Source organism: Buteo buteo, chromosome 8 (genome assembly GCF_964188355.1).
Source record: "Buteo buteo chromosome 8, bButBut1.hap1.1, whole genome shotgun sequence".
Lineage (NCBI taxonomy): Eukaryota > Metazoa > Chordata > Aves > Accipitriformes > Accipitridae > Buteo > Buteo buteo.
This window is the reverse complement of record NC_134178.1, coordinates 1,810,118-1,829,355: the sequence shown is the minus strand read 5'-3', so window position 1 is coordinate 1,829,355 and position 19,238 is coordinate 1,810,118. Positions and strand designations below refer to the sequence as shown.

The following is a 19,238-nucleotide window of genomic DNA, read 5'->3' as shown; positions in this document are numbered from 1 at the left end:
TATTAATTATTCTTCTCTATTCACATATTTGATATTGTCCTAACAATAGAACCATTTTATATTACCGCATTTGGATTCTGAGTCTGGGCAGGGGGCTAAGAAAGTAAATTCCCTTTTAATCCTTTAAAATAGAAAAACAGCCTGCACTTAGTTTCTCAGTGTGACTTAATATTTGAAATGCATCCACATAAGTTACAGCCATTTGATTATAAAAAAATGCAATGTCATACAAAAATAGTGCATTACTCAAGAAATAATTTGTGATCCTTTTCAGTATCTTCTATCTGAGAAAGAGCAATGGCTAGAAGCCCAACAAAGGTTACCCCTCTAGCATTGGAACTGAGTCCATCAGGGCATAGAGTATATGGACACTTATTTTTTTTTGTACCTCAAATGCCTTTAAATGGGGAATAAGCTCCAAATCACTCAGCTGAGGCAGTGCACAGGGCACTTCTGTATGTGCTCTATATTAGGGCTTTTAGTTCAAAATCCAGTCCAGACAGAGCATTTGTGGATGGTTGTCTTGGTCTTTCTCAGCCATCTTCCATCCTGGCCGTCACCTCCCAAATTGCATCGCTCAGATTCTCACCCCGTGTCATCCAAAAATCTGAGTTTACCTCCAAATGTTGGTGTGAGACAGATGATGTCAGAAGTATGTTCTGTGACAACAGTGCAAGCCAGATACATGTCAGCCGAGTGACTGTTCTCCATCTCCAGCCCTGCTACACAGAATTGCTTCCACCACATAGTTCCTCTTCAAAAAGGTGTTTAGGCAGAGAAGTAATTGCAGTGAAGCTTTTATAAAGGAGTATTTACAGGCCTACAGCTATGCTTCTGCTGGAGCATCTTGCTAAGTAAATCCCACAAGACATTAAAGCTGCGAGACAAACATCAGTGGTTTTAGAACTAAATAAACACAGCAAATCATCGTGAAAGCTGATTAAGGAAAGTAAAAAATACGTGATGAGTGCTACTAATGATCACTACTAAACAGCAATAATAAGAACTACGGTGTTCAGCAGTAAAGTTTTCTTTAAATGTCTGATAACTTACAAAGTCAATATAAAATTAGACTTTTCAGATATTCCCAAGATTTCCAGGGTTTTAATTCTAAAGAAGAAAACTTCTTTAGTGAAACCTTAATGGGTTCCTGAGGAATAAAAGCATTGAGAATGATAATAAAAGCTACCTACAGATTTCCTAAGAAAGAGATAAATCTTCTATTCCTTACAGTTATCATTGTAGCTACTGCTACCTTTCTAAATCAAAACAAGCACACTCAAAAGGACCAGTCTCTGGCACTCTCTGAAGCCGAACACCCCAACTAAGTCAACAGCAAGATTTTCATGAACGCCATAAAGACAAGGAGTCACCACTGTTCTTCCTTATAGGCATTTGTGACTGGAACAATTCTGTCAACATAAATCTAAACTAATGAATGAACCAAAAGAGAAAAAAGCACAACCCAAAACAATCTCAAACGCCCTTCCCCCCTCAACCTGTACACCCATATCTCTTTAACACCTATCTTGTACCATCGAGAAAGAACAGGCCTTTTTAACTTATTGCAGTATAAACAGAGTACAGAAAATGCTCAGCCTCTGATTTTGCGGGGAGGCAGATAGGCATAGGAGAGAAAGGCAGAGAGTGCAAGGGAATGGTAGCAAAAATCACGACAGTCCATGGATTTGGTTGTCATTTAAATCCTTTTTTTTTCCCTCCAGTGTTCTGCTGCAAGGGAAGAGATGATTATAAAAATGAAACAAGAATGCAAGCCCTGAATTAAATAAGCCATCAGCCAGGAGGATGGTATTAAGAGTGAAAACCTGCAGGAAGTGCCTATGAAACAATATCCTAAAGTCCTAAAGGGGGGTTGGGGGGGAAATCCTTAAGCCAAAATAAAACAGCTGCATAGAAGCAGATGATTAGCACGAACGCAAAGCAGGTTACAATAATAACTTGCAGTGCTCTGAGGGACCTGCATCCACTGGCAAATATCCATCCACTGCACGCTGGCCTGTTAGTTGGGTCCTGGGCAATGTGCAACACATATAGGAAATGAAACGGTTAAAACGAATTATGTGCTATTCTGCATTTTATTCCAAAGTCTGTCTCTAAGTACGTATTATAACTCCAACTTTTCTAAGTCTTTAAAGGTTAAAGCACAGACACTCAATAGATTTTCTTAGACTTCATACTTAGAGAGACATAATTCTGTCATTTTTTTTCTTCATTATCCATTTAGCACTGATAATAGGGCGGGGGAGGAACCCAACAACACTTAATTCTATGAAGAAACACTGACATTACAAGTAGCCTCAAAACGTGCAAAATAATTCAAGCAAGCCAGCGTAATTTTAACTTTTCCTCCATCTTGACTAAAGAATCATTTTTGGTTAATAAATCTGAACGTCGGCTGTAACTTAAACAATGCAAAAAAACCAGTTTTCAATCCTGCTGGTGCTCAGTTACTGAGGTGAGCACTGGAGTTCTATTTTTAAATTGAATGAATGTCTTAAAAAAAAAGTCAAAGGTGTAAAAAAATGTACAGACCATATATTTTTTAATAAACCACTAAGCTTTTTAAAAATCTGTTGTTAGCTACTGTTACAAGAACAATTGTAACATTGCTTTCTGTAGGTCTTTCACGAATGAAAAACATTTTTTAAATTAAATTATGAATTATTGTAAGTTAGTGAAGTACTATAAAATACTTTGTGTACAAAAGAAAGCGGATTCTGCAACAGAAAAAACACCTGATAAGGTGATACTGAAACATTCAATTTACAGCCTTAAGAAAGAACAATGAGGATTTTCAGTGTGTTCAGTGATCATATAAAAGAAGAGCTCAGCAAAGACATTTTGAAATGCTACGTTGGAATGCACTTGTTTTAAGTAGAGATCAAACCACATGTGTTTAGGGCTACTTACTAATGGAATTTTTCATTATCATTCTTCTGACTATAGCCCAATTCAATTTCAGAGCATGCTTAAATTTAGGCACATAAATGCTCCTTTTGATTTCAAAGTATGGATTCATGTACTGAACTGTTTCCTGATTGGGGAATCATGTCAGTTTTGGCAAAGATAAAACTGCTGCTCTCCAAAGGTATTAAATAGTAACATTTGCTCTCATTCACACTGAAAAATGTACATAGAGAAGCATTTACCTACACCATAGTGAATTAGCGGTATCATGGATAGGGATGAATTTGTGAGAAAATGAACTGATACTGAGCTAATTCCTGGGAAATACTGCAGCGGTTGATATTCTACCCACTTTCTCACAAACAGTGAACACATGAAAATGGATCAGGTGGCTCTTCCCCCCAGCTGAAAAACTAGACGGCAATGCACAGCTCCCTCTGTGGAAAACGAGGAGTTTGGCCAAGAGGAAAGCATGCCCTCACGGTACTGACCCCTTCCCACAGCTCAACAAGGGCACAACAAGCCATGGGACAACAGATAAAAAACACGTCATGCAAAAGGCAGCCAAGGAAACGAAGGCCTGGGCTCTTCTTCCACAGCCACCGCCGCCGGCACCTCTGTCCCAGTTTGGGGCAGGGTGACGGTGAGAAGCCCAGTGCGGCTGAAGGACGGGACTGGTGGGGCACCCCTCGGCCCTTGGGCCTGGGAAGCAAACAGGAACCCTCGCTGTGTGGCCTGTGGGGAGGGAACAGCCCATGCTCCATTTCCACATCAAAAACCCCACACATAATTGAGGGAACTTGATCATTAATAATAATATAGAAAAGTGAGAAACTTTCATTTCCCAAGCTTGAACACACGGGACTAGCAATACTGCTCTTCTCCAACTCAGGTGGGAGGCAAATCCAACTAATCATCAGTGTTGCATACATTTATGAAAGGCTCAGAGAAAAATGCATTTCTTATAAAAGTATCGTCATATAAAGCCATGCCAAGAAGCCACAGGAGAAGTTTAGCTTTGCTCAGTTCAGAGTGATGCTGCTAAAAACCAGAAAAAGTCTCCTTGGGGCTCCTTCCTAGCCCACTCCGTTTTTCTCCACTCCACCTTCTCAAGTGCAAACACTCCCTCCAACTTCTGCTCGGCAGAGCAGTCCCTCCCCTCTGCCATTGCTGAACCACCAGGAGAACCCTGAACCCTCCCTGGACCCTCCTCCCTCCGCATGATGGGCACCGCCGCACTGCCTGGTCAACTGATGGTATAAGCTGGCACCAAGGCCCTTCACAGTCATCTGTAGCAGACTGCTCTCAGAAATGCGTGCGTCAGGGTAAACGAGGATGCTCAACTGAACAGAACTACTTTAACTTCCTAGGTTATTTCTACAGAATTTGATATCAATGGTAGTTTGAACTCGCAGCAAAAGAGACTTCATTTTTAGCAGAACAAGGCAAAGATAGGGACAGACCTAAATGATGCACTGAGAAGCAACAGAACGGTGGGGAAGGTTCTCTAGACCGCACTCCCAAATGAAGCCCGTTAAGCAAGTGCTTCTCAGTACCTACTTCTGGATTTCTTGAGGGTAGGATGTATAAAAATGCATTCAAAATATCCTAGCCTCATAGACATGTGTCACCTTATCATCTAGACACCTGTTATGAATAGTATGAAAGAGCAGGTGACTAAAGTCCAATATATACAGGCCTTTTCAACCAGACAGTTAATTAAAAATTAAAGACAAAGTATAAGAAATTAAATATGCAAATTATCAAGTAGATTTCACAAATTTATAGTGATGATATTAGACTGCAGAACCCAAGATGAATCCTACTACTGAGATATGCAGAGGCATATACACAGCACAACCCAAACTAGTATTACAAAACCAGGAAGCAGAATTTTTATAAAGCATTTACTAAGTACTTGTATCCCCTTATTTTTGTTAGACAATGATATAGACAGAGCAACACAAAATTGTGTGAACAAGGTAATGGCCATTTAAAATTCAGGAAAAAATAAATTGCTAAGCAGATGGTCTCATACCTGTTGTACTATTGTTGTCAGTTCCAGACAGAGCTGTATGACATTATTTCTTGTTACTGAGTAATCTGTGACTGCAGCAAAAGGCGATCTAAAAAAAAAAAAAAAGAAAAAAATGTTGAATAGCACTAGCATATGCCCACTTGCTTCACTGGTGCACAATGCGCTTAATACACATTGTTTCTAGAGATATTAAAATCACACAGGATACCCAAAATGTACTACTAAACTGTAAAATACAGGATATATATCCATGGAAAATGTTCATCTCTCCTTGGTATTGCAGTTTTTAAGTTCCTCTTCAAGAAATTCCATTTACAAAAGCATTATTTCTCATAGCCTTCCAGTTTACTTCTGGACTGCCTTGACTCCCACAGAAACCCACCCTGCCTTCTGCATCTGTTTGGGAATACCCTCATAAAGGCAACCAGAGGCACCGCTTCCACCTGTGATATGAATGGTGTCCAGATGTGACTCAGATCAGAAAAGCATTTGGCTGATTCACTGGGATTCCTGGGACCTGATCTAATATCTGGTAAATGTACTAGGGGGACTCAGAAGAAGAAAAATCTTTATCCAAAGGGGAGAACAGCATTTAGAGCCAGAGCTGCATCAACGCTCAGAAGCAGCTGTAGAGGCTAATCTGGAGGCACAACCTAACATCCCCCACACTGTGCTACAGTCAGAAGTGCTTAGTGAAATGAAAAGTGCAATGCAGCATTTAGAGAAGTCACCTGCACGTATCCTGTACCTTAAAATTTCAGGTTATGATGTTTAAAATGCTTGCCTACCTAGAGGCTTGCCTGCTTTCTAGAGGCTAAAATGTATTTGGTTAGTGAGGCTGGCAGTCATCCGATTTCTGTACTACAAGTCTGTGGTAGAGCCACAAGGATTGTAATATCTGACTAAACTAACAATAGATCAAGATCTCCAAACTATACTTTTAAGTGTGGTTGCCTTTAAATTAAGCTGGGTGACTAGTCCCTTCCCCAACTGCCTTCTTTCATCGCTTCTTAGAGCATACATATTCCCACATACCTTTAGGAGTTTTACAGCGCTGATCATTATTATGCCTTCCTCTTTTAAGCCTAGAGACAAGTTTCCACTACAAAGAACTCTGCTATAAGCATGTCCAAATGAGAACTACAAATATAGTTCTACAGGTTCTTAATAGGTTTCTAAATTTCTTTTGCATATGCAGAATTACTGAAATTTTAGTGCAGGCAGATTTGGAACTGTCCATTAATAAACCCATGTGAACTCCTCTCCTCCTTCTTCCAATGCCCTCTTTCTTCTCCAGGGCTCCCAGTCCAGCCCTGATGGCTCATAGGATAGAATGAACTTTGAGGTGCATACTCAAGTCTAGCAGCTTTAATTGGATGTAATACATCATACAACAACACATACTTTCTGCCCATATTTTCCAGGGAAAAAAGCAGTACATTCTCTTTAAAATAAAAAGTACAGAAATTGGAAGCTAGGCAGAGTTCAAGAAACATAAAAGCAACAAGAGAGTGAGGACTTAGCAGACAGCATGTGGGTTAAGTTCCAAAAGGTGCCTTGTAAAAGCTATTTGACACAGACATATACTCACAATTCGAGTTTTATGCAGTATATGGCAACTGTACAGTAGGTACACACTACAGCAGGCCTACCCACGGACACACGTACAGATCATTACTGAAGTTCAGGAGACGTGTGAGCATGTTGAAGGATAAAAGGTAACTGAACTGCTTGGTTATGAACCATAAATGTGTTTAAAACAGTACATTAGCTAAGATGCACAAAACCACTGATATTTTTTGTTTCAAAATTGTAACTGTTGGGGTTCTGAAATCTACCTGAAACCTTGATTTAAAAAGGTCATGTTCATTTATGAACTCACTTTTATTGAAGATGAATGGAAGCAAGCCAGCAAATGGTATTATTTTACTTTAAGTATGGATGTTAATACAATTTGATCCTCAAATTACACAACTGGAATCTATCTGACATTTGAAAGCCTCCAGCATTTCTCTAAACAAAATCGCATGGTAGGCTTTAGCTTCTAATACCGCATCATCTTCCCTCATACTTTTACAATTTAGTTTGGTTTCACGGTTCACGAGGAAAATAATGACATTTTTACCTCATTGCTCTTAGTGAGGATCGTTAGAAATGCCCCAAATAAACTTTGTTGGCATTGAAGAACAGGCAAAGGGACTGAGACATTACTCATTTTTGTTACATTGAAGTTTACACAGTGACGATTTACTGAAAACAGCATGTGAAGCAGGCAGCAAGCGTGCCAGCAGGAGGGAGAAGACTACTAAAAATCAATAGCTAATATGTAATATTTTGAAAAGTGCTTCACAACTTGGAAAGATAAGGAGACAGGTCCATGTTATATGGACTTAGCTCCTGCAGAATACATAAGGGGTCCTCGAGCTGCTTCCCCTGTAGCTCTCTGTAGCTTATAAATCGACTCCCTCACATCAGTTTCTGCCGATGACTCTATGGGGTATTGCTGCAAATTGGACCAGTAAAATTGCAATTCCCTTTCCTCCCTCTCCCCAGTGCAGACCACTTCCCTGGAGGCAATCTGCAGGCACAATTATACAGCCACTACTGCATAAGCAGCTGGGGAAATGGTAAAGGCTTCTCTAAATATTTACCACCAAAGGAAATGAATTTTGGTATTACATCCCAAGCCTCAATTGCAACAGTGAAAAGTCCAGCAAGACTTAGTATAACAACATGCCAGCAGTTTCAACCAAAATATCAACAGAAACTTCCTTGTAGGATCACTGATTGGATTTCATAAAAGACAATGGGAAACACCAATCTGACAAAAACCCTCTTCATTGATAATATATCCACTGATTGTAATTTTAATAAAGCTCAATATTATTGACTGTGAACAGATGAAACAATATGTATAAATGCAAATAAAGCCTACATGCACTGTAACTTTTCAATTGGCTGCTAAAACACTTCCCTTCTCAAGGCATCAGACACAGACCAAGTAAAAGGAATTCCTTGTTTAATTAGACCACTTCTCTCTACTTTTTAAAAATTATTTCCTTGACCTGGCTGAGCCATTTCTATCAGCTTCCAATTTCTACTCTTTTCTTTCAAAGCCACATCCTTCACAGTCCCTTAGACCTTGAAGTCTTAGGTTCCTACCTCCTACGGCTCCAGTTAAGAAAAGTCCCTGAGAACAACTGCAATTTTCAACACGTGTGCTGTCCAATTCAGTGCTCTTTAAGCTAAACAAGAACCAAAAACCTGCCCTGGACTGGGGCCACATGTTGCCCCACTTCCTGCTGTGTCGATGACCTCAGTGTCCCATCATCCCACCTCTGTCAGTCATTTCCAAGACCTTTTCCAACATAGGTTTCCCTATTCATGGAACCTTTTCTACTCAGTTTCTCTTCCAATTTATTTATTCTTCCTTTAAAACCTCCCTGGGACTCTCTTCCTTTGCAACACCCACATGAAAACACCTTTGAGCCCCACAGTGCCCCTATGCAACCACGTGCCCTTTCCATTCGTTTCCTCTTCCAGACCTTTCCCGGTTCCTCCTTTCCATTCTCTGTCTACCCCTTCTACACCCGATATCTTCAGGAAAGGAGATACAAGCAATCACATCAATGCTCCTGCACACACGTGCAGGGTGGGTTTGCCCTTGTTCTCCTCTTTTCTCCTGCTTTCTCCTTTCCAACATTTGAAGCCATTAGCCATTTTCAAACCACTTTCACAAATGGGTGGGTAATAGGTTTCAAGGATAATTAAGTTCATATATGTTTTGTGATCAGCTGGAAAAGTGGGAGCCTCTTAATTTTTCCACTGTGCAAACCCACATTGTGAGCCTGCACCTTATTAGACACAGATTCCAATGAAAAGAAGAGCTTCTAAATACCTCATTCATGGGGGGGGGGGACGGGACCCAAAACTTAAAAAAAAGTAAGCACCTACTGTAACATTAAAGTCAATCAACTTCAAGACCCTAATCTATAGGAAATAAGGTGTCCCTAACACCTGGTATGACAGAGCTACTGGTTCTTTTCATGTTATTTAAACCAGTGTTTGAGATAAATAATAAAACACTTCTGAAACACAAATTTGTCTATACATGTGTAATGCAGGCTGTAACACACATGCATGTCTGTATACACTTTTATGAATTGAAATCTAACAAAAGTCTTTAGCAGTATCAGCATCTTTCAGAATGTAAAAAACCTATATTATCTAACATTAGTTAATTAAGCCACCCTGAAGGATTGGTAGAAAAAACAGCTACATCAATATAACACAGCTAATTTCCACACAGAATTAAGAAATAATACAACTCAACAGCTATTAATACTTACAGCTACTGATTGCACATGAAGGAAAATCCTTTCTGAACAATTAAAAAAAAGATGGGTATTGTGAAGGAGATGCATACACTCGGTATTTCTGCATCATCAACATTTCGGCCTCATATGCTTTAACCTCCTCATCTGCTTCACATAACATTTGGTTAGGAGAAAATGATACATAGAAATAACTATTTCACTTTAAAAAGCTGTAATTTGAACAAATACAGATTGCCGTTAGTAAAAGCATTGCCCCAAAATAAAAGTTAATCATATTTCACAACTACTTGTAGTACTGAGCTATTTTATAACAATAGAAATTGTGAGGGGTTTAAAACCAATACCATACTTATTTTAGCATCCTAACAAGGGAAAACATCCTCAGAGCAATTTGATTAAACATAATAGAGAGAGGTAACCAAATCAGTAATATAACTCAGTTTTCAAAAGTAACACATTAAGCTCAAATAAAAATCTGAATGTAAAATATCATTGCATATATATTTGTGCCAAATGCGTCTAAGATTCATATTTTTAGGCTTTCACGAAACAAACATTTTATTTGTATTTCTAATGGAACTGCTTTATGTAGAATCAGGTAGGAATGCAGTAAAATTCACACTGGATAAAGGAATTCTTTAAATGAGTGCTCTGTTAAACATTTACAGCTGTTCCAGTAGCACAATATGCTAAAGTACCATAGCATTCTTGGGCAGCACTTACTGACAGGTTTGGCATACCATTCAAACAAGCATAAAGGGAAATGCATAAAGGAAACATAAGATTTACAGGTTTAAGACTGAAAACCAATTGACAGAAAGTGCATTATTCGTGTGGCGAGTAAAGAATTGCTAAACTCTTTGCCTTCTTTTTGTAAGGGTTTTCATTTGTTTTCCCCCGCCATCTTGTGTGCAAACCACACTTACCCTGTCAGGACAAGCAATAACCAAGCACAGCTAACAGGACTGCATGAAGTCTCTTATAAAGGAGACTTTAAACCAGTAACACTTTCTTTGTAAGTAAGAAGTTATGGGCCTGCAAACATTCAAGCATAATTTTCCCAATGAATGCTCCTCTTTACTGAAAACTACAAAACAGTCACACCATAAACATCACCAAGGCTTATTCACCAAAAACAATGAGACAAAGAAATCCAGCTGGACACATTTTACCTACAGTGGAAGAAAATGTATGCATTGTGTATGTCACCATGGGGAGAAGGGGGAGATCCATTTCTGAGTGGGGAACGCATTCTGCTACCAGAGCGCTTTCAGACAAAGCAGGCATAAAGGGCGCGCTGAAACTGAACACCTAGAATTGTTCGTTCGTAAACAAAGAGTGTTTACAGCATCGCAGGCTGTACTTCTCCACAGACAACAGAACATCACCAAAATAGTTTACATAGCCCACAGCCAGTCTTGGAGGTCCTGTTCCGCTGTCCAGACTTAACCACTGAAGCACTCCAATGCCCTTAACTTTAGGCACAGATTTTAGCCTTACTTAATAGGATTTATGTATACATGTAAGTGCTTTGCAGAAAATTAGCACATTTAAACCCATGCCAAAATGAATTGCCCACCTGCGGGTAAAAGTCAAACGATTACACCCCACCACTGTGAATGGCCCTAAAAGCAGACCTAGACTTGCCAGAAAGGCCTTTTACTCTGAAATCTTACATTTTGTTGCTACTGTCAGCAATTTGACCCGTATCTTTTATATGACCAACAATTTCTATTTACAGTTGGGCTTTTTGTTCATCTCCTTGTTCCATTTTGTTCATGTGTCCAGACAGCAGTGGTAAATTAATCAGACCGGTGCACATTTGTCAGCCTGCTAGCTTTTTTCTGGCCACAGCACTGAAATGCTTGAATACAAAAATCTATCTCCACAAGATCTCTTTGTTCCTACTACTTAGACTTCAGTGTAATCTGCAGGAGCAGTTTAAGGTTTTTATTTCCAAAAAGGGGGTAGTAGTAGGGTGAAAAACAGGAGAGTTGCTGTGAAAGACATATTGAATCACTGCCCACACAGATGGCCAAGTTAAAAAGCACACTAAAAAAAAAAATATCCAGTGTTCCCTGACAAATCCTAATTCTCAACCATTAAAATCCGTGACACAACAACAGACGCAATATTTTGTAGTAGTTATCTCATGGGAAGTTGATTATATTTTCTTAAATCCTTAATTGAAAAATAAACTACCGCATCATCTTAATTGTGTCTTTAATGAAGACTCAAATAAAGCCCTAAGAACAACCATCCCTTCCTCACTCAATCTCCAAGTCCACGTTTATAGTTTATACAGATATTGTTACTATTTGCTAAGATACAAAACATTCTTCTTGATGTTGCACAAGATATATGGTATGAGGAGTCCTTGCTTCAGAGAATATGGCCCAAGCACTACAGAGCAGGCAGAAGCAAGAAGCCCAGAAGCACAACTAAGAAATTTTTCTTGCTTAGTGCAGTCAGCAGGAAATACAGATTTCCAGGGTGTTTGGTTGGTAAAGAAGACAGAAGTGTGGTGGAGGTGAATGAAGACAACATATCAAACCAAGAGCAACATGGAAGACAGCACCAGCAGAAGCAAAGGATGCGAACAAGCTGTGTGCTGGCAGAGCAAGGAGACAAGATGGGAAGAGACAGAGATCACAGAGCTGCCACCAAATGTCGCCCCAGGTCAGGTTCCCTCAGGATCCTTCCTCTTCCACAAGGAGCATTACGGTTCTTCCCACTTAAGACTATAGTAATGAGCTCTACCTGTTAAATCTAGCTGTCCCACAGAAGAAAAACATATGAGGTACTGTGGGACTTGAAGGGGGAAAATGGGGTGCTTGAAGGGTTTGTAGAAGATGCTTTTGCTCCCAAGGCTGCCTTCACTTTGCAGCAGGCTCTGACTCATTAGGAGACAAACTCAACACTCAGTGGTCTACCAACTTCTGATGAAAATACAACCTTCTGTCTGTCTGTCAGATGGTTTGTTAAGTTCTGGGAGAAAAAGTATTGGAAGAATTCGAGCACCCTTCACTCAAGACTCATCACAATTTCAGTAGTACAATCAGTAGACAGCAGCAACTTAGGAGAAAAGAATGAGATGCGAGTACAGTAGAAGAGCTGGCTGTGTCTTAACCAGAAAGTTAATTATAAGCATTGCTAAATGCTCTAGACTTGGAGCTCAGAAGAATTTTCTGGGATCCCTATAATATCATTGCTTTTCAGTTCATATTTGCCTCTGCACAAAACTGGTAACTTTTCACTGGTGTCACTGAAGACGTTTTCACCAGTGACATGGTAAAATTTTGTTAAGGATGAAAACAGTAGTTTGATTCTCAACATCCTTTAGTTGTTCATGGTGCTTTTAGATCAAGAAAGCCACAGATAGATGATGTATATTTAATTCAGAAATCTCAGAGAGGCAGTGAACACCAACACATCCACACAAAAAGCAGCACTTTTACAAAGTGGTTTTCAGGTGGACTGTAAATATGTGTTGTTAGGACAAAACTTTACCTGGGATTAACAGAAATAAATATGCCTAATTTCAGTTTCAATTAAGTGTGCAGATATTACTGGACATACTACTGTACAGAAAAAAATACTTTTATGAGGTTAGAGATAGCTTTATGCTACAAAATTGCAAGGCATCCATGTTGTGGATCCACAGTAGTGAACTTGCAACAGTAATCCTACTTTAATCATACATTTTAAAAAATTCCTCCCCAGGATGGAGTGTGTCAGGCCTACAAAAGGCAGAAGAATTTCCAGGAATCTGACACATCAGAGAAGAAGGAGGATTCAGAAAGATGGCATATACTACCATTCCAAAGAATACAACTTTAATGAATTACAGGAATAAAGACTGAAAAGGACACCAACGATCTAACTGGAAGTCTAGAACACCTGGATGACTGTATATATCATTCTTTAATTCCTGAGAAGTATCACTGGAGACATTCTGATGTCAAGTTGCTTTGAACATCAGGTAAGTAGTTTGTTGCTATAGCCTGAAGTGTGGTTTTCCATCAGCCTAAGAGTGTCAAGTGGAAACGCACCATACTTTCACAAATGACTCTCATAGTTTTTCAATAAAGTACCAATCTCATCAGCAAATTGGCTTGGAAGAATTTGAAGATTAGGGAAAGGGTATAAAATAAAACATTATTAAGCTAAAACATTTTTTTGAAGTCTTCTGGAAGAGAGGATAGATTTTGTGGGCTGAGAAAGTAACAGGAAGTTAGAATAAGTCTAAAAAGTTTTAAGGACATAATCTATTAGTGTGATGACAGTTTCTTTACAGGACATTATTGGAGAGCTATTTCATGCTCCTCAAAATCATCAGCCAACCTCTTTTGAAAATAGCTAGAATTCTCTACTAAGTTTTCCAGTTCCTGAATTAAACTAAACCAGTAGACTTTTAAAGCCTGGCAATAAAAGTTACCCTAATTTTCAGTAAAACTCAAATCTCTGACATACATCTTGAAGTAGGACTGCTCCAGGCAGAGACCTGGAACAAAGAGCGTCCTTGGATTGGCCCTGCGCAGTGGCACTGCAAGAGCCACAGTGAAAGTAACTCAGCAAATCACAGCTCTCGCACTCCTTTTGATAATTGTGCCTGGCCTAAGGAGGTCCTTATAGATTGTAAGTGTCCTACAGAAAGATCGTAAAAAGAGAGCTCACTAGAGCAGCAAGTGAAGCACAAGTTGTATGGAGTCGTCACCATTCCCTACACACAAAAACCACATCATTGCATTTCTATGCAAACTGGAGCTGCTGCTAGCTGCTTTTTCCAGACGCGACCTGAAAAACACTGCATAGAGGCAGCCTAGTATGGCTGTTACAATGGGGTGGATAACCCTAATAGCCACTTTATTCCTCCTAATGGTTTGTTCTCCCCTCTCTCACACCCCAGAGATGGAACTGGTGTTAGAAACCAACCAAAAACTAAGATTTGGGGCCCAGATTTAATAGTAACAATTGTGCAGAATAAAATTAAATCCATGTTCCCGACTTTAAATACTTTATTTTTAAAATCTTTCTATCTCCCCCTAGTGGCCCCAAGAGCTTCTTAGGAGGAATACAATAAGCAGAATCCTATTGATCTCCAGGCGTTCCCACTTCCTGAGAAAAAAGCAGTCATTGGCCTGCCTTCATCCTAATCTGGGGGCTTCACAGCAAAGGAAGAACAAACCTAACCAAAACACCCACATGCTCATAAATCAGAAAAGTCTTCAAATCTTACAGAAAAGCTTTGCCAGAACCAGGTATTTAAGCTACACAGATCTTCAAAAGGACCTTCCCAGAAATCTGTACAAAATTGAAATATCACTTCTAGGAAGCCTTATTTGGATACTAAAGACAGCATTGCTAAAGTGGGCTACCACCATGGCTGCCCTCATTTTTAACTTCTTGGAACTCCTGGGTCTGATCAGCTGTCATTTCAGATAAATGCAAAATGACTTTTGCATTTTACTGGGAGTAGAATTGATATGCATGTTTTTAGACGTTATTTGAGAACTCTTCCCCTACCAACACTAAAACCTGCTAACAGAATTACCTCTGACAAATACAATATAGCTGCCTTTGTAAACATAATTTTACTAAGAGGTAATTCTCAACACACTTCTGAGCTACAAACAAATTTTACAGACTGAATTTGTCTTTTAATACTAAAAGTCCATAATTTGGGTGCGGTGCACAGTACTACAGTGACACATTAGTGCTCAGATGCAGATGTTTCCTAGCATCAACAACTACTTTCTTCCTGAAGTCCAAACACTAAATTCATATTGAGATGCCGAAAACACATTGTTTTTCAATGTGTTAAACATATACACATGTGAAAGTTTACTTTTAATACCAGACTATTTTATGAAAAAAAAAAAAAAATCATCTTTGTAACTAACAGTCTTTATCCATTAGCCACAATTCCAATGAGAAAACAATCGAGGTTATTTCCAAATAGAAAGAAGTGGTGAACACTGATCTGCCTATGCAAAAGAACATGGTTTTCTACTGCTCATTCTGTTTTAAAGCCCAGAATGATATGCTATTCTCTGCCAAAAATGATTCGCAGGGAGAAAAAGTGAAGCCTACAGGTCTTCTAAGTAACAACAATAGGCTAGAGGCAGAGCTAAAAATATATTCCCCATTTTTCAAGTCTTAATACTAAACTCCTTCCACGAGATTGTATTGCTTCTGTGCACATCGAATGTTAAACATCTAAATAGAAATTCAGGAGCCCAACTTTAGATAGTCCGGTTTTGAAACTTGTGGAAAGGCTAGAAAGAGAGAAGAAAAGAAGCAGCAGTGGTAGCTGCAATCTACTGAACAAAAGAAAGAGTTTGCAGTTCAGCTTAAGAAATGGAAAAGGTTCATGCCTCACCTAAACCTTTCATATGGAAATCATTTATGGGACAAAAGCCAGTTTTCCTCAGGAAAATGAAACACAACAAAACCCACAGCAGTAAATCCAAATAATTCTGTTGGATTTTAAGAATCACACAAAGATCATGCTCTGAACAAAACTTCAGCTGCTGGATACAAAATAAGATATGCCTTTTAATCAAGATAAGCATTTTATTTTTGCTGATTAAAAGAAGCACTGTGATGCATTTTATAAATGTCACTACAGATACAGTAAAGCAGAGCACTTAAATCCTGGTCCCACATACTTCCTAGGTAATAGAGGTAAAAGTATAACATAATTCCAATTCCATCTACAGTTTCAGAAGTATTTCACTGCCATTTAAAAAAACTAAAACATAACATGCATGTTTAGACACACACACACAGGAAGTACACACTGACACCTATATAATGAAAAGTATGATCACAGTTTTGTGAATTGATACTATCAGAGCAATGAACCTGAGTTATGCAGATCAAAGTGTTGTTCTGTATTAATAATAAAATACATATATAACCTAATGATGTCATGTTGTTGCTATATTGTATTTCCAGATATGTGTAGGGTTGCAGTGCATTTAGAAGTATTGTACTGAAATGCTATCTGAATTGCATGCCGACTTAATAAGAAAAAATTGCTACAAATATCCACTAAGAATTTGTAAATGAATTCTGCTTCCATTTCCATGTCTATGTTACATTTTCTAAAGAAGTTGGGGTTTGTGTGTGTGTGCATGATCTGGTTACCTGTGACACATTTGGGAGATTTTACCTGTCCAACCAAGCCAGCAGACTTTTAGCTGCTCCAATCAGATCCACTACCGATGTCAGAAAATCATTTGGTAATTTGCGGCTGGTCCTTCCATCATAGTGACCACTCCTCCTCCTCCCAGTGATGAAGTTCTGCAGATTTTTGGCAGATGCATTCAGTTTGTGAGAAAGGGTTTTTAGATTTTCTGTTTCCAAACCATAGTTCTGCATTGAAAAAAAAGACAAAGAAAAGAAAGTTAGCTTTGCAGCTGAACATGAAGTACCGAGAAGAGCAAGACTGTTCTTCTGCTTCAAAACTTAACCATTCCTAATAATTAAGGTAGAAATACACCCACTCATTAGTTTTTAAATGTATGGCATGTTCTGTTTCTGAAGTGCATAAAAATAGAACAAAAGAAGAGAAAAATTATGAGTGATCTTCTAGCTGGTTTTAAGTGCACTGAGAAAAAAATCTCAAAATGAGGAAAAAACCCTAGTCTGGAAGATTGATTTTCAAAGCAGTGCATCGCTCTCAGTAGATCTGACGGTTAAGGATCAGTCCCTCCTGTCCCTACTCACACCGATTCCTAAGATCACGTTAGGCAAGAGGGCTTGCAACTAGCAGAAGTATGCAGTATGGACACAGTGTGACACCAAAGTCTTTTGTTGGTTTCAGTGGAGGAAGCATGTTCATTACGTTATTTTTATTCTTGTTAGCAGTAAAGGACCACCAGAATCACAGACCAGAGAACACAGTGCAACTCTGCTCAATGTTTAAGTTGCCCTTCTAAAGTCAAGTTGTAAACTTTGCTTCCATTTAAGAGTCAATCCCCTAAACTTAAATTGCATTCCTCAGCTGTGCAGCAGACAGAAATAATTATGCAGAAATATTAACAAATAGTACTTGAAAATCCTTCAAATATACAAATGTTCCTGAAACAACACTGGAGAATGCCCTAATTTAATGTTCAATTACAATATAATATAGTACCATCAGTGATTTGTTATTTCTATTATAGACTTGTTTTCCTCACAAATGCAAAGAATGAGTTATTTCAGAAGGGATCTTCTTTTGCCTTTGTAAAGGAATAAGCAATTGCATAGACTTGAGCTTATTATTCCTGTAAGAGAAAGATGGGACTTCTGAAGGGGCTCCTCACCTTAACCACATCACAGGGTTATAACACGGGGTGCTCACAACTTGTTCAGTTGACGATGGAAAGGGCTACTTACTTTCCTACCACAAATGATGAGAGAGTAGGATGCAGAAAGCTGCACACAGAAAAATCTACTTCCTAACGACACACCCTGTCCTCACCAGCTCTCCTCCCAGGCCCCTGGTTTGATCCCCATGCTAATACGCCCACAAGGAGGAGATGGGAGAAGGGATAGAATCATAGAATGGTTTGGGTTGGAAGGGAGCTTAAAGATCATGTAGTTCCAACTCCCTGCCATGGGCAGGGACACCTTCCACTGGACCAGGTTGCTCCAAGCCCCATCCAACCTGGCCTTGAACACTGCCAGGGATGGGACATCCACAGCCTCTCTGGGAAACCTGTGCCAGTGCCTCGCCACCCCCACAGTGAAGAGCTTCTTCCTAATATCTAATCTAAGTTCACCTTCTTTCAGTTTAAAGCCATTACCCCTGGTCCTATCACCACATGCCCTTGTAAACTGGCAGGCTGCTGTAAGGTCTCCCCGGAGCCTTCTCTTCTCCAGGATGAACCACCCCAACTCTCTCAGCCTATTTTTGTGCTCCAGCCCTTCACGGAGCTCCTCTGGACTCGCTCCAACAGGTCCATGTCCTCCTTCTGTTGGGGGCCCCAGAGCTGAAGGCAGGATGTATTTGCCAATGCCAGCATAAGACCACTGAAGCTATTTACCTCAGTCTTTTTTCTATAGGAGATGGCTGGGGCAGGGGGTGGTTATTTACAGCAGTTGTCATACTCCTAATCCAAACCATCTACTAAATGAACTTAATCTCCTCTTTAATTACACAGGGACTGCAGGAACGTTACACTGAAGCTAGCCCTGGTGAGCCCCCAGCCCTCCCGTAACATCCACTCCCAAGCAAATGGGAGAGCATCACGGAAAGGAGAGACCAGCACACAGCTCGCCCGCCGTCCGCCAGCCAGCCCCTCTTCGCACTTGAAAACCAAAAACACGTTGTGAAGGAGCTTCTAAAACAACAGGAGAGGATGCACTTTGAGGATCGGCTTAAAAGGGAAGCGACCATACACTGAGGTTGCACTTTAAAAACCGCTACTCTAACTTCTGTGACCATCCGTGGTTTGGGCAAGGAAGGCTTTTTGAGCATGTTTCTCAACTGCAGGTTTTGCACAGGCGCCATCCTCTGCCACCATGTTCCGTTCCCAATTAGACAAATTGTATGTCTGGGCAGTGACTCTTCCACCATGTAAATATTCGATAGCAATTATACTACAGATAGAGTTAGGTTATAAATAAAAAATTACAAGATGAAAAAAATAAATGGGGATGGAAAAGTAAAACGTACTTTATTATGCAGCTAAACGGCTCCTAACTAATAACTTACTAAACCAGTCCAAATTAAAGAGATAAACATCAGATAAAAATAAATTTTTTTGCTGCAGTTTCCTGCGGTTGCTGTGGCTGAGAGAGTATGATGGAGATCAAGGACTGGGTAGGAGTAAATTGGAAAAAAAACCAACAGGTTTGTTCTTACTGCGTCCTGCTTCTTGAGCATCTAGCTCATTTTGGCAAAATTAACAGGGGAAAAAACAAATGAAAGATATTCCGGA

General features: G+C 39.5%; 1 protein-coding gene across 8 annotated transcripts in view; it reads right to left on the bottom strand.

Moving 5' to 3' along the window:
• The window catches only part of CNKSR2 (connector enhancer of kinase suppressor of Ras 2), a 214,947-nt gene that overhangs the window by 149,391 nt on the left and 46,318 nt on the right, over nucleotides 1-19,238 (bottom strand). For all 8 annotated transcript variants that reach the window (XM_075033423.1, XM_075033426.1, XM_075033427.1 and 5 more), the window contains exons 3-4: nucleotides 16,481-16,683; nucleotides 4,967-5,054 (exon numbers count right to left, since the gene is read on the bottom strand). In XM_075033423.1, the coding sequence (XP_074889524.1) occupies nucleotides 4,967-5,054; nucleotides 16,481-16,683 (291 nt within the window). The remainder of the gene's footprint in view (nucleotides 1-4,966; nucleotides 5,055-16,480; nucleotides 16,684-19,238) is intronic.